Source organism: Hyperolius riggenbachi, chromosome 2 (genome assembly GCF_040937935.1).
Source record: "Hyperolius riggenbachi isolate aHypRig1 chromosome 2, aHypRig1.pri, whole genome shotgun sequence".
NCBI lineage: Eukaryota > Metazoa > Chordata > Amphibia > Anura > Hyperoliidae > Hyperolius > Hyperolius riggenbachi.
The window spans coordinates 129219309-129234675 of record NC_090647.1 but is presented as its reverse complement, the minus strand read 5'-3'; the positions used below and the strand labels follow the sequence as shown (position 1 = coordinate 129234675).

At 41.1% G+C, this 15367-nt stretch overlaps 1 protein-coding gene across 2 annotated transcripts in view; it reads right to left on the bottom strand.

Moving 5' to 3' along the window:
• AVIL (advillin) overlaps positions 1–15367 on the bottom strand; it is a 96445-nt gene that overhangs the window by 39533 nt on the left and 41545 nt on the right. For both annotated transcript variants that reach the window (XM_068267406.1, XM_068267405.1), the window contains exons 3-8: positions 8589–8663; positions 8038–8234; positions 4796–4904; positions 2792–2902; positions 2501–2706; positions 37–115 (exon numbers count right to left, since the gene is read on the bottom strand). In XM_068267406.1, coding sequence (XP_068123507.1) covers positions 37–115; positions 2501–2706; positions 2792–2902; positions 4796–4904; positions 8038–8234; positions 8589–8663 — 777 coding nt within the window. The remainder of the gene's footprint in view (positions 1–36; positions 116–2500; positions 2707–2791; positions 2903–4795; positions 4905–8037; positions 8235–8588; positions 8664–15367) is intronic.

Genomic DNA, 15367 nt, shown 5'->3' with positions numbered 1-15367 from the left:
AGCAATAAGACAGGGCTTCCCTTGGTCTGCACTTACTTGGTGATTTAGCATATCTTGTACTAATGGTCGGGCTGCCACCTCTGTCACCTGCATTTGTCCAGCTGCATCTGAAACACTAACGTAAAGAAAGAAAAGTAATTTTATTGTAGACTTATTCCAAGAATATTCAAAGAACATAACCAGGAACTGTGTCCTGTGACTTATAGCTGATTGGCTAATGAGATGCAAATAATTATGGTTTGTATGCAAATTGAATGCAATTCTATGCTTGTTCTTGTTTGTTTAAAGAACAAGCGACACCCTAACCTAGAAATAAAAAACACATATATAAGTAGATAAATACTACTTCTACTTACATAACAGATGTATTGTGTTATCCACGTAATGATTCCTGTGAATTTTTAAAGGAAAAGCAGAAAATCCTATTGCAGGCAGTGGCCATTTTGCCAAGCTAATGCTGACATCATATCCTCCCTGACTCTTGTTTTCCCCCCTCCCTTCTCTTGCTCGTTGTGTATTCATTAGCTGCCCAGAGTCTTTTTTTTATTTACACATCCAATCACTGAGTTACCTCAGCCTTGCTTGTAAACACAAGTAATCAGCTAGGCAGGGAAATAAATGGAAGAGGAGGAATATATTATAGATAAAAAGAACTCCCAGCATTCAAAAGAACTCCCAGCATTCAACTTTTTGGCACTTTTTGGCACTGTTTAGCACTAGGGCCAGTGCTCCTAAGTATGTGATAACTCCAAATCATAACAGCAGAAAAAGTTTTGAATGCAGGATTAGCATCTTTATCACTTAATACACTCAGACCAGTTGCTGTTGAAATTTGATTTTTAAAGTGGATCCGAGATGAAAAACTAACTATAACAAGTAACTTGTCTATATATCTTATCTAAAGTTTAGATAGTTTACACAGAAAATCTAGCTGCAAACAGCTTCAACAGTATATCATTATTTCTTCCTGTGATAGAGCAGCCATATTCTGCTTGTCATCATTTTACACAGGCAAGCTGCTCTGCATCTCCACCCCTCAGCCTGTGAAAACTCCTCTCCCCTCTCTGCCCCTAGCCTCTGAAATCTCTGGCTGGTAATGCCTCCGAGTCCTCCTCCTTCGGGGGAAAAGCCTCAGACTGAGCTCCAATGAGCACTTGCTACATGAGACTCAGAATGCCTAGGCGCTGGAGGAGCTGTGGGCGAGGCTTGTTTAGTTTATAGGGAATTAGGGTATTAAAAAATATATATATATATATATATATTTATTTGGCTTGAGGAATGCCCTATAAACTATATGTAAGGGGCAGAATTATGCAGTGAGTAAAGTTAATCTCAGATCCATGTCAAGGTTTTACTGCAGGAAAGTTCAAAGGGTCATTAGCTCTGCTCTGTTTCATACTTTAAAATACAGATTGTAGTTTGTAAACTGCAAAAATTAGAGAATGATGCACTGTTATAAAAAAAAAGCTATATAACTGAAAATAAAAATATGAGACTCTTTTCTTTGTTACTAATATTCTATGAATTATCCGTTCTACACATACAATTCACTATATCACAACGTCTACTGATCATAGTCGTCCCAGTCATAGTTGTAGGGGCACTATGGCAAAAAATTGTAAAATTTAAAATATGTGCAACCACAGACAAATAAGAAGTACGTTTTTTCCAGATTAAAATGAGCCTTAAATTACTTTTTTTCCTATGTTGCTGTCACTTACAGTAGGTAGTAGAAATATGACAGAAGTGACAGGTTTTGGACTAGTCCATCTCTTCATTGGGGATTCTCAGCAAGGCTTTTATTCTTTATAAAGATATACCCTAAAAATGATTTAAACAATGATGCTGGCCAGCTTCCGTGCTCGGTACACAGTTTCTTGGCAGTTGGACAGAGCAACTGCCATTCACTAAGTGCTTTTGAAAATAAATAAATCCCTGAGAATCCCCCAAATGAAGAGATGGACTAGTCCAAAACCTGTCGCTTCTGTCAGATTTCTACTACCTACTGTAAGTGTCAGTGACGTAGGAGAAAAGTAATTTATGGCCCCTTTTACTCTGCAAGAAACGCACTTCTTATTTGTATATTTTTGCACATATTTTACATTTTACAATTTTTCACCATAGTGCCCCTTTAAATATTAATTCAATTAATGCAAAGTTGTTTTTTATACATAAATTAATTGATGGTGTCCTGTATTTATCTAAAAATAGTTTTAAAATGTTTTTCCAATAATTTCAGGCCAAGCTTATCACTTCACTGCTGTTTGGGAGAACCTGCATACTTTACCCTCAGTGTCTTTTGAGTTTGTTATTACTATAACAACATCACATCATCTAATATGCTGAAACAAAATTGTATTTCCCTGAGCTCACAGTGTCGCAAGGTGCAGCATTTCCATACCATGCAAATGACTTATGACTGTCACAGTAAAATACAGCTATATCCAGCCATAAATTTGTCTAGGCACACATCATTAACTTACAGATCACACATACATACTGGTATAACGTGATGTTAGCCTTTTGTGCCTGATCTGCAACTTCGTCAGCAGTCGCCGCTGAAATTTTATGACTTCTCTCTCCGAGCGTGCTGATAAGAAGTTTCATTAGCTCAGGTGCGACTTGTTCTTTATCACCTTCCACCACCCCAATCTCCATTCTGCCTCCTCTTTCCCGATCACGTATGTCTTTAGCCAACAGCATTCCCTGGTGAAAACAACAAGATTGACCGCATATGGGTTATCCATATACAATATACAAATGGGGTGCAATACTCGGGATTTCACTCTACCTTTATTCTCTCAGATTTGTTGCTTTCAGGCCCATTCCACTGAATGATCACTCTACCCAGATCCAGTAAAAACACATCGCCGAGGTTAAAACTTTTCCAACTCAGCTCCACCTGCATGTAAAGTAGATATTAAGCACAAAAAGGCTAGGATGTATTGGCATACAGAATACAACAGAGATGGACAAAGAAGATTAAAAATAAAAACAAAAAAAACCTGCAGTTTTGTTGAGGATAAGAAGATTAAAGCAGGAGGGACAGCCATACTATGCCAGGAAAAAAAACACATACCGTATATACTGGCGTATAAGGCGACTGGACGTACAAGACGACCTCCTAACTTTCCCACTTAAAATATAGAGTTTGGGGTATACTCGCCGTATAAGACTACCCCTGTAGTAAGTGTGAGCGTGTCAATAGATATAGATCACACTCTCCATTTAATAGTCCAGTCCTTATACAGTGAGCGTTCAGGTCCAGAGAGTTCAGTAGGGTGCCGGGTGCCAGGCAGAGTTGTATTTACCTATGCTTTAGTCATCCTGTTAATAGATCCCACTCTCCATTTAACAGCCTCTTACCAGCAGCCGCTCACGCTGGTAGCAGTGCTGTTTCCGGTGTCACCTGACTGGTGACGTATGCGCTCCACACTACAGCCCGGCAGTCTCTTCCTCCATGAGCGTCATCAGTGGAGCGCGCACGTCACCAGTCAGGTGACCCCGGAAACAGCATTGCTACCCGCGCGAGCGGCTGCTCGTAAGAAGCTGTTAAATGGAGAGTGGGATCTATTAACCGAATGACTGAACCATAGGTAAATACAACTCTGCCTGGCACCCCGGCACCCTACTGAACTCTCTGGACCTGAATGCTCACTGTATAAGGACTGGACTGATTGACACTCGGCATATAAGACGACCCCCGACTTTTCAGAATATTTTTAAGGGTTAAAAAGTCGTCTTATACGCCAGTATATACGGTATATATACACATTTTGATTTCAGTTAATTTTATATAGTAAATGAAGAGAATTATGTTCCTGGCATGTGCCATCTCTTTTTCCCTAAGAGCGAAGTTAATCCTGATGTAATTTCCTCCCTTTTGTTCTCCTCCAATCTGCAGTGTCATAGCTAGCTTGCTTGTAAACACGTGTGAGCACAGGATCAGATTTCAGCCTAAGCCTGTCACACTGAAATACTCTCATCCAATCAATGAAGAGCAGGAATGTGGGAGGAGAGATGACAAGCTTCCCTCTGATCGGTGATGGTAGGGAATAGAGCTTGGTATACTGAGTTAAGCAGAGACATTTCTGATTAGATTGGAGAGCTTTCACTGCAAGGTGAGATTCCTGGTAGTATTACAAACACAGTACAGTGTTTAAATGGAATTTGGTTTTGTGGCTGACAATCCCTCTTTAAGGACATGGATTACTGGAACATGTCCTGTGGTTTGATGAGATCAAGATACATTTGGTCTCATCATACATCCCCAAACCATGCTTGACTGTAGGCAAGCATGCCTACTGCCACATACGCTTGACACCATCTAAACCAAATACGTTTATCTCATCAGACTACGGGATATGGCTCTAGTAATCCATGTCATCAGTCTGCTTTTCTTCAATAAAATGTTTACTGGCTTCTTTGTACATCATATTTCATCATTTAAAAGAGGCTTCCTTCTGGGAGACAGCCATATTGAACAATTTGATGCAGTGCATGGCGTACGGTCTGAGCACTGACAGACTGACCCACCACCCCTTCAATCTCTACAGCAATGCTGCCAGCACTCACGTATCTATTTACAAAAGACGACCTCTGAAAATGACGGTGACCACGTGCATTCAACTTCTTTAGTTGACCATGGCGAGGTCTGTTCTGAGTAGATCCTGTCCTATTCTTGGCCACCATGCGGCAACTCAGTTTCAGGGCACTGGTGGCCATACAAGCTGTACACTGTTAAAGTTTACCCTATCCATAACTAACATCTAATTTAGTATCACATGGGAATTACCTCAGTAGCTGTGACATTCTTTTTACCCTTAACGTGCAGCAGCCTCTTCACATCATATGTATTGGTATCCACATGCTTCATACCAGATGCCACGCCCCCTTTCTTGTAGCTGAAAACAAATGAGGAAGTAAATAGAGAACTGTGGTAAGAGTCAAATCAATCTAACCTGAAATATCAGTACAGAGAGTGTCACATTTCCACTTGTGCCAGCGTGCGTCTGCGAGATGTGTGTCTCCGCGAATTTAGAGGCAGCCTATTGATTTATAGGCAGATTTCCTTGTCCAAATATGCGAGTGGGGAGCGCTGTGGAAATGAGCGTATAGGCTTTGCCAATAAGTACATCTAAAAATAAATTTGCCTCCCTAAAGCAGAAAGTATTTGCAAATATTCAGCTTTATGTGAGGGAGCTCCCATGATACATCCATTTAGCTCAGTGAGTGAATACAGTATATAAGTGGGGATCACTTAGCATTAGTGCAAGTGTTATAGGTTCAGGTGAGATTAAAGGGAACCTAAACTGAGAAGGATATGGATTTTTCCTTTTAAGCAATACCAGCTGCCTGACTCTCCTGCTGATGTCTTTTACTGCAGTAGTGGCTAAATCACACACCTGAAACAAGCATGCAGCTAATCCAGTCTGACTTCAGTCAGAGCACCTGCTATGCATGCTTGTTCAGGGGCTGTGGCTAAAAGTATTAGAGGCAGAGGATCAGAAAGACTGCCAGGCAACTGGTATTATTTTAAAAGGAAAAATCCATATCCTTCTCAGTTTGGGTTCCCTTTAAGGTTAAGGCCGGTTTCACGCTGGGTATCAGCGGTAGCAATGTGGTGCGATCAGGTGATCTTCTGGGATTTCCGCATTAATACATGGTAATCCACTTTTTGGACGAAAACAAAACAGAAAGTTCTTAAAATGTTAATTGTATGAGGATTTTCTATGAAACCCATGTTCCTCTCTAAATGTTTTTGTGTGCAGGGGGAAGAGGGTTTCCTCTTCTGAGAATATTGACCATACTAGCTGGTATGGAGTGTGCACGTCTCTTTGGAGATGGCCAATCACAGTGCGGCAGTCACACACACAATACAAATGACATTTGTTTTAAACTGACTCAAATTAATTGATAAGACTGCATCAGGTAAGGTGTGGTTCACCAAGTTGAATAAACGCATTTCTCCATTTCTTGTCTGCTATATCCTCCTTCATGTCCTCTCGCTTCCTAAAACTTAATATGAGTAAAACGGCACTAATAATTTTTCCACCGTCTCTGGCCACCTCTCTGCCTGAAGTAACTATAAATGTTAATAACACTCCCATAACTTCAGTTCCCAAAGCACGGTGCTTGGGGGTAATATTTGACTCTTCTCTCTCTTTTATTCCTCATCTTAACTCCATAACCAGCTCCTGCCATCTCCTACTCAAAAATATATCTCGCATCCGTCCCTTTCTCACTTAAGACACAACCAAAATGTTAATACATGCTCTATAATTTCTCGCCTGGACTACTTCAACATACTACTTTCTAACAAACTGGCCCCGCTCCAGTCGATACTGAACTCAGCTGCTCATCTCATTCATCTTTCTTCTCGATCTTCCTCTGCTGCACCTCTCTGTCAAGCTCTTCACTGGCTTCCAATTAACCAGAGGATCCAGTTCAAACTCCTAACCCTAACCTATAAAGCTCTCCACAATCTCTCTCCCCGGTACATATCCTCACTAATTTCCAGAAACAAACCCAATCGCAATCTCAGATCTGCACACAATCTTCTGTTGTCCTCCTCTAGAATCACCTCCTCACATTCACGCTTACAAGATTTTGCACGCGCTTCACCCCTTCTCTGGAATCCCCTCCCACAACACATCCGTCACTCGCCAACCTTTGTTACTTTTAAACGCTCTCTAAAAACTCATTTGTTCCGACAAGCATATGCGCTACCTTAAGCCACTTCCCTTTGTCCTAAGAACAAATTGCACTCCTACTAGGTATCCTAAAACACACTGCCTTTATATATTTTATCGTATACTACCCCTCCTCTTGTTTCCCCCATTCCCTTTAGATTGTAAGCTCGCAAGGGCAGGGCTCTCTCCCCGTTTTGTGTCTTGGAAATCATTATACATTTTATTCATCATGTTACTTGTATCACTGTCATTACCAATTCTGTATTCTGTATGCTGTATCATTTTTTTGTATTTTGTCACTAATTATGTATCTTGTATATTAGTGTACACCATTGTCTGTATTATGTACCCCATGTTTGTTTCTTACTTTGTACAGCGCCACGGAATATGTTGGCGCTTTATAAATCAATAATAATAATTTCTCAGTCCATCCTAAACACTGGCATGGAGGTGGCCTTTGAAGACTTGAATTGGACAGCCCTGCTCTACACAATTTGTTTCAAGCTCACCACCAAAACATTCTCTTAACATGTACATTCCCAATGACTCAGGAAGGGAAAGAGGTTGACATAATCAAAGCCACCAGCTGGCCACGAATCATCTGTCAGATGGCTATTCGAAGCAGCAGGGACAGCCATACTATCTCAGGGGAAAAAGTCACAAAGTGGATACGGTAAATATTTTTTCTGCTTACGTAACATTTATATTGTACTGTTCGTGTTTTGATTTCAGTGAATTCTATATAGTAAATTAAGAGAAAACTGTTCCAGGCATTTTCCATCTTTATTGCCTCTGACTGAAGCCAATCTTGATGTAATTTCCTCCCTTATTGTTTTTTTTTCTTCTGACTGAAATGGTGTATGCATTGTAAGCCCTCCTCCTCCCTGAGCTCTGTACAGTACTAAAACTTCACTGTCATATCTAGCTTGCTTTGTAAACACGTGAGCACAGCATAGACCATATTTCAGCAGCCTCTTCAGAGGGGTGAGGTGTATTTTCCTTCTCAGCCTCGTGTCCCACTAAACTGCCCTCAGCCAAACAGTGAGGAGCAGGATTGTGGGAGGGGAGATGACAAGCTTCCCTCTCCCCAGCAATGTACTAGAATATAGCCAGGCTGACTGAGATAGGATTAATTACAGAAGAAGCATTTATGATTATATTGGAATACTTGCAATGCAGGGTCAGAATATAGAATACATAATAAACACAGAGCAGTTGGTAAATGGAATTTGATTTAATTGGCTAAATGTAAAGCCCTAGGTGAACAGAGGCTTGCTTGTTAGGAGGACCATTTGCTCATCATTACTCATCACCGAACCATGGCTAGTGTTTGAACTGTACTCACATGATGCCCTGTTTGAAGTAACCCTTGAAGGACTCAGACTCATTTCCTTGGACCTCCCGATGCTGCACAGGAGTCCCTCCCAGGAAGTCATCCAGCTGAGTGGTGTATATTGCTGCTGAGCCCTGCTCATCCTGAGAAGAGTCATTTCCAATCCAGTAGTGGATATCATAAAGCAGAGAATTGCCGGCTTTCTTCGTCTAGAAGTTTATGGGAGGAAAAAAAATCAATAAAAGAGTCCATTTCTTGCAGTGAAGGACACATTATTCATTATTGATGAGTTAAATATGGGAAGCAGCAGAATATAAATTGCATGCAGTAGCATTAGGTTTCAGCCTTGCTTATTGTCAGGGCTGTGAGCTCTGGTAAGAGCTTTTTCTGGCCCTCTTTACTGTTTGCTTACCTTGAGCCTCGCCTGCTGTTTATATTGAGTTCCTATTCATTTAATGTGTACATATACAGTAGATTATCATGCTTTTACTTCCTATTTCTGCTCATCACACACACCAAGGCCTCTTCAGTAGATACATGGTGCCTATTCCTGGAATACTTACAGAGAGAAGGATGTAGCAATCTCCATCAAAGAAGCTTCCATAGGCTTTCTGTGGAACGAGCACCAGGTCCATTTTCTAAACAAGGGAAGACAAAATGAGGTAGCTGACTGAGCTGTTCTCTGTCACTGGCAATGTCCTGTTTTGGTGTTGCAGACATGGAGGGTAGAGATAGAAATATTTAGGCACCACATGCATACAGTATTTTTTGGACTATAAGGCTCACCCAAAAGTGGGAAAAAAGTCGCTGCACCTTATAGTCCAAATGCAGAGAGTTCCTGACTTGTGAACGCCTGCCAATACGAACTTCAACCCGCCGCAATGTCAGGGACTCCCTGTAGTGTGCCCATGCTGATGAGGACATAGGGGGACACAAAGGGGCATAGAGGAGGACACAAGGAGGACAGAGGCAGACACATGGGGGACACAAGAAGTACAAGGGGGCATGAGGTACAAAGGGGGCATAATCCACAAGATGACCCTTCACCATGGATGCACCACATTTAGTATATATATATATTTTTCTTCTTCATTTGTCCTTCTTTCAGGACTGGTGTACAGATCTTCTCAAATGTATCCATTTACCTACTAATGAATGTGTTTTATGGATGCTTAACTTTATATTCATTCTATAAATTTTAAGTATACCCAGGTCGAACCTCTGGTACAAAAAGAAATACCGAAGGAGAGGGAAGCCTAGATCCTATAGGGGTATAGAGGTATCCCATGCCGTCCACCTGTCCTCCGTCGCCAAGCCAACCTACCGAACATTACTGACAAGATCTTGGAACATTGGGCCGCACACTTCTCTTCAGGTAGGAGCCCCACTGCGATTGAAGAGAAGTTTGGCCCTGATGTTTAGGAGGGCCTGGGCAGCAGCGGAAGACAGCATGGGAATCCTATAGGGGATCCAGAAGCTTCCCTCACTTAGGTACGTATTTACTTTAAAAAAAAAATAGGTAGTCAAAGAATGAAAAGTTTCCCACAGCAGCATTTTAAAACAACAAAGCCCATATGCATTGAACTGTTTCTCCTAAGTTTTCTCCTAGTAGTTAATGTTTTAACTACTTTTCAAAATAACTTTTCAGCACTTTGTAATTAAAAAAAATACCAAAAAGTAGATCAAAAAGTATTCAAATTATTTTGAGGATTTTCTTGCTTGCTGGGGGTTCAAAGGTATTTTATTGACATGGTGTAATAATATCACCTAGGCGAAAATGCAGGGGAAAGAGTTAATTGCATATGGGCCCAAGTATGAACATGAAAGAAAGCAGTGGGCCTTGTATTTACTAAATCCATAATGTAAATTGATCCTCTGCAGTCCAGGAAATTTCCTCAGTCGAAAGTGCCCACAAGGGTTCATGCGATCTCACATAAGGGCCTACGTGCACTTAACTTTTTCACTGAAGTTTTCTCCTAGGAGATACTTTTTCAACTTCTTTTTAAAATAATTTTTCAGTACTTTGTAATCAAAAAAGTACCAAAAAGTATGTGGAAAAGGTTTTTTCAAAATTATTTTGAGTATTTTCTTGCTTTTATATGAAAGATACAGTATACAGCACTATAGTCTCATCTCAACTGAAAACATTAAATTAACCACCCTGGCGTTTAATTGTTTTGCAGCGCTCGGCCGCAGGTGGGTTTTTTTCACTTTTTTTTATCATGTAGCTAGCCTAGCGCTAGCTACATGATTCCCCCCTCCTTGCGCTATCCCTCCCACCCCTCCGATCGCTGCCGGCGACCATACCCAACAGGAAATCCCGCTCCGAACGGGATTTCCTGTTAGGGCTTCCCTCATCGCCATGGCGACGATCGGAATGATGTCATCGACGTCATGATATCAGGAGGAGTCCCGATCCACCCCTTAGCGCAGCCTGGTGGTGATTGGCCAGGCTGCGCAATGGGTCTGGGGAGGCCCCTCTTTCACAGCGCGTAGCGGCGGATCGGGGACAAGCGGCGGCGATCGAGTAAAACACACAGCTGGCAAAGTGCTAGCTGCGTGTTTTAAAAAAAATTGTCAAAAAAAACCCACCAGGGGCTGAGTTATTCAGCCTGGCGGTACTGGACGAGCTGAGCTCGTCCATACCGCCAAGGTGGTTAATATTTAACCATTCATTTTCTTATTACACAAAAAGGTTTTGTTTTTTAAATCTGTGCCATTTTCCTATATATATTATTTTAAAGGACACCTGAAGAAGTGAGAGGGATATCTATTTCGTTTCAAACAATACCAGTTGCCTGGCTGTCCCGCTGATACTCTGCCTCTAAAAACTTTATCCATAGAAGCAGAACAAGCATGCAGATCAGAAGTTTCTGACTGAAGTCCAACTCAATCTAGTCAGACTTCAGTTGCAAGCTGCATGCTTTTTTTCAGGTGTGTTATGCAGATACTACTGCAGCCAAAGAGAGTACCAGGACTGCCGGGGAACTGATATGGTTTAAAAGGATGTAAATATGGCAGCCTTCGTATCTCTCTCACTTTAGGTGTCCACTGAGCAATTTACTACAGGCTGAAAGCAACATAAAACAAGACAATAAAAGGTCCAAATGTTTTGTTTTGACTGCATTTGAGCACATGTGCACACATGTATATACATGTACATATGTGCACAGACTTCTTGTAAGATATTGCCCGTTTCTTAAAAAAAAAGAATGGTGGAAATGCAGAAGAATAGCCCTAACATCATTGGGCTAAATCGTGATCAGGGCACTATTTGAATAGAGTTTGTATCCTTTCCTCATGTTTACACAGGTTTCGGCGCACTTACCAAGAATTACATTGCTAAGTAATTATTATTGTGTATTTACAGTGGGATGTGAAAGTTTGGGCAACCTTGTTAATCGTCATGATTTTCCTGTATAAATCATTGGTTGTTACGATTAAAAAAAATGTCAGTTAATTATATCATATAGGAGACACACAGTGATATTTGAGAAGTGAAATGAAGTATATTGGATTTACAGAAAGTGTGCAATAATTGTTTAAACAAAATTAGGCAGGTGCATAAATTTGGGCACCACAAAAAAGAAATGAAATCAATATTTAGTAGATCCTCCTTTTGCAGAAATTACACCCTCTAAACGCTTCCTGTGGGTTCCAATGAGGGTCTAGATTCTGGTTGAAGGTATTTTGGACCATTCCTCTTTACAAAACATCCCTAGTTCATTCAGGTTTGGTGGCTGTTGAGCATGGACAGCTCTCTTTAACTCACACCACAGATTTTCAATTATATTCAGGTCTGGGGACTTACATGGCCATTCCAGAACGTGTACTTGTTCCTCCTCCTCATGAATGCCTTAGTGGATTTTGAGCAGTGTTTAGGGTCGTTGTCTTGTTGAAAGGTCCAGCCCCAGCGCAGCTTCAGCTTTGTCACTGATTCCTGGACATTGGTCTCCAGAAGCTGCTGATACTGAGTGGAATCCATGCACCCCTCACCTTTGACAAGATTCCCAGATCCTGCACTGGCCACACAGCCCCACAGCATGATGGAACCACCACCATATTTTACTGTAGGTAGCAGGTGTTTTTCTTTTAATGCATAATGCCCCTTGTTATGCACAAATAACTAAATTTTAGTTTCCAAAATAAAGCTGGCTTGTCCAAATGTGCTTTAGCATGCTTCAAGCGGCTCTGTTTGTACTATGGTCGGAGAAAAGGCTTCCTCTGCATTACTCTCACATACAACATTTCCTTGTGTAAAGTGCACTGAATGGTTGAACGATGCACAGTGACTCCATCTGCAGCAAGATTATGGTGTAGGTCTTTGGTGCTGGTCTGTGGATTGACTCTGACTGTTTTCAACATTCGTCGCTTCTGTCTATCCAAGATTTTTCTTGGTCTGGCACTTCAAGCCTTAACTTGAACTGAGCCTGTGGTCTTCAATTTCCTCAATTTGTTCCTAACTGTGGAAACAAACAGCTGAAATCTCTAATACAGCTTTCTGTATCCTTCCCCTAAACCATGATGGTGAAAAATCTTTGTCATCAGGTCATTTGAGAGTTGTTTTGAGACCACCATGTTGCTACTCTTCAGAGAAAATTAAAAGAGGAGGGAAACTTACAACTGACCCCCTTAAATACTATTTCTCATAATTGGATTTACCTGTGTATGTAGGTCAAAGGTCACTGAGCTTACCAGACCAATTTGAGTTCCAATAATTTGTTCTAAAGGTTTTGGAATCAATAAAATGACAATAGTGGCCAAATTTATGCACCTGCCTAATTTTATTTAAACAATTATTGCACACTTTCTGTAAATCCAATAAACTTCATTTCACTTCTCAAATATCACTGTGTGTGTGTCTCCTATATGATATAATTAACTGATATTTTTTATCGTAAGAACCAACGATTTATACAAGAAAATCATGACGATTAACAAGGTTGCCCAAACTATCGCTTCCCACGGTATATAGCGCTGACATCTTCTGCAGCACTTTTACATAACGTAAATATAGTCATGTCACTAACTATTCCTTTAGAGGATCTCACAATCTTATCCTTATCATACTCATTGTCTTTGTCCTATTGTAGTCTAATGCTGGGAATACACGGTTCACTTCTGCCGCAGATAGATGGCTTGATAGATAATTTCCGACATGTCCGATCTTTTGTTCGATCGTTTTACTGCTCGATTTCTGATAGAAGTGGAGGGAAAAAGATAAGAAAAACGAGCGGAAGATAAGAGAATCGACTGCAGAATCGAGCAGCAAAAACAATTGAGAGGAGAATCGAGCGGCAGAAACAAACCGTGCATTCCCAGTATAAGGACAATTTTTGAGGGCCAATTAATTAACCTACCTGTATGTTTTTGGGATATGGAAGGAAACTGGAGTACCCGGAGGCAACCCACAGAAACACAAAGGGAACTTACAATCTCCATGCAGTTAGCCTCCTGGCTCACATATGAACTGGCGACCCTAACAATGAAAGCGGGTGGGGAGGGGTGGGGGGTAGGGATGGAGAGCTGTCCAGTACACCACCCTGCTGCCTATATTGGTAAGTTAAGCTATTCCTCCAAAATTGGTCTTATACTAAGTATAGAAATATATATAGATATCCTTCCTTTATGAATGAGTAAACTGGGACAAGTACTTAGATTGGGAAACTCAGAGACGAGTGAAGTCCATCTGGCCTATGGAGTTGGACTTTTGTTGGAATCAACATTAGCAAAGGGTTGAGGTTATATTTGTGTTAAGAAATGAATGTCTCTTAATTGATGTCTAATGATACTAATAGTGCTGCCATATTTAATATTTATGCCTTCAGTAGATTTTATCCACTCACACAGCTCCATGTTTCCTTGTGGGTCAGCAGTTTTGTTACTGCACTCTATACTTCATAGAAAGGTATAATACAGTTTATGGAAATCAAGTCAATGCCAAAATACCTTTTCAGAAGCACAGAGTGTTCCTGACATTTGGCTGTAGACTGGTAGGAATATTAGATTGGGAGCCCTGATGGGGGACAGTTAAGCTCAGCTTCACACCTGAGCCTAAAAACGGTCTGATTCACGGAACAGACCACAATGGGCGCTTGACATGTTGGTTGTGTCCACTATAGTGACGCAAAGTCACAACCTGCACAACTTTCCTGGACACCAGACAGAAGTCATATATACAGTGGTGTGAAAAACTATTTGCCCCCTTCCTGATTTCTTATTCTTTTGCAAGTTTGTCACACTCAAATGTTTCTGCTCATCAAAAACCGTTAACTATTAGTCAAAGATAACATAATTGAACACAAAATGCAGTTTTAAATGATGGTTTTTATTATTTACTGAGGAAAAAAACTCCAAATCCACATGGCCCTGTGTGAAAAAGTGATTGCCCCCCCTTGTTAAAAAATAACTTAACTGTGGTTTATCACACCTGAGTTCAATTTCTGTAGTCACCCCCAGGCCTGATTACTGCCATACGTGTTTCAATCAAGAAATCACTTAAATAGGAGCTATCTGACACAGAGAAGTAGACAAAAAGCCCCTCAAAAGCTAGACATCATGCCAAGATCCAGCCGACCAAAATTAACCCAAGAGCGCAGAGAAAACTCATCCGAGAGGCCACAAAAGACCCCAGGACAACATCTAAAGAACTGCAGGCCTCACTTGCCTCAATTAAGGTCAGTGTTCATGACTCCACCATAAGAAAGAGACTAGGCAAAAACGGCCTGCATGGCAGATATCCAAGGCGCAAACCACTTTTAAGCAAAAAGAACATTAAGGCTTGTCTCAATTTTGCTAAAAAAATCTCAATGATTGCCAAGACTTTTGGGAAAATACCTTGTGGACCGACGAGACAAAAGTTGAACTTTTTGGAGGGTGCGTGTCCCGTTACATCTGGCGTAGAAGTAACACAGCATTTCCGCAAAAGAACATCATACCAACAGTAAAATATGGTGGTGGTAGTGTGATGGCCTGGGGTTGTTTTGCTGCTTCAGGACCTGGGAGGCTTGCTGTGATAGATGGAACCATGAATTCTACTGTCTACCAAAAAATCCTGAAGGAGAATGTCCGGCCATCTGTTCGTCAACTCAAGCTGAAGCGATCTTGGGTGTTGCAGCAGGACAATGACCCAAAACATACCAGCAAATCCGCCTCTGAATGGCTGAAGAAAAACAAAATGAAGACTTTGGAGTGGCCTAGTCAAAGTCCTGACCTGAATCCTATTGAGATGTTGTGGCATGACCTTAAAAAGGCGGTTCATGCTAGAAAACCCTCAAATAAAGCTGAATTACAACAATTCTGCAAAGATGAGTGGGCCCAAATTCCTCCAGAGCGCTGTAAA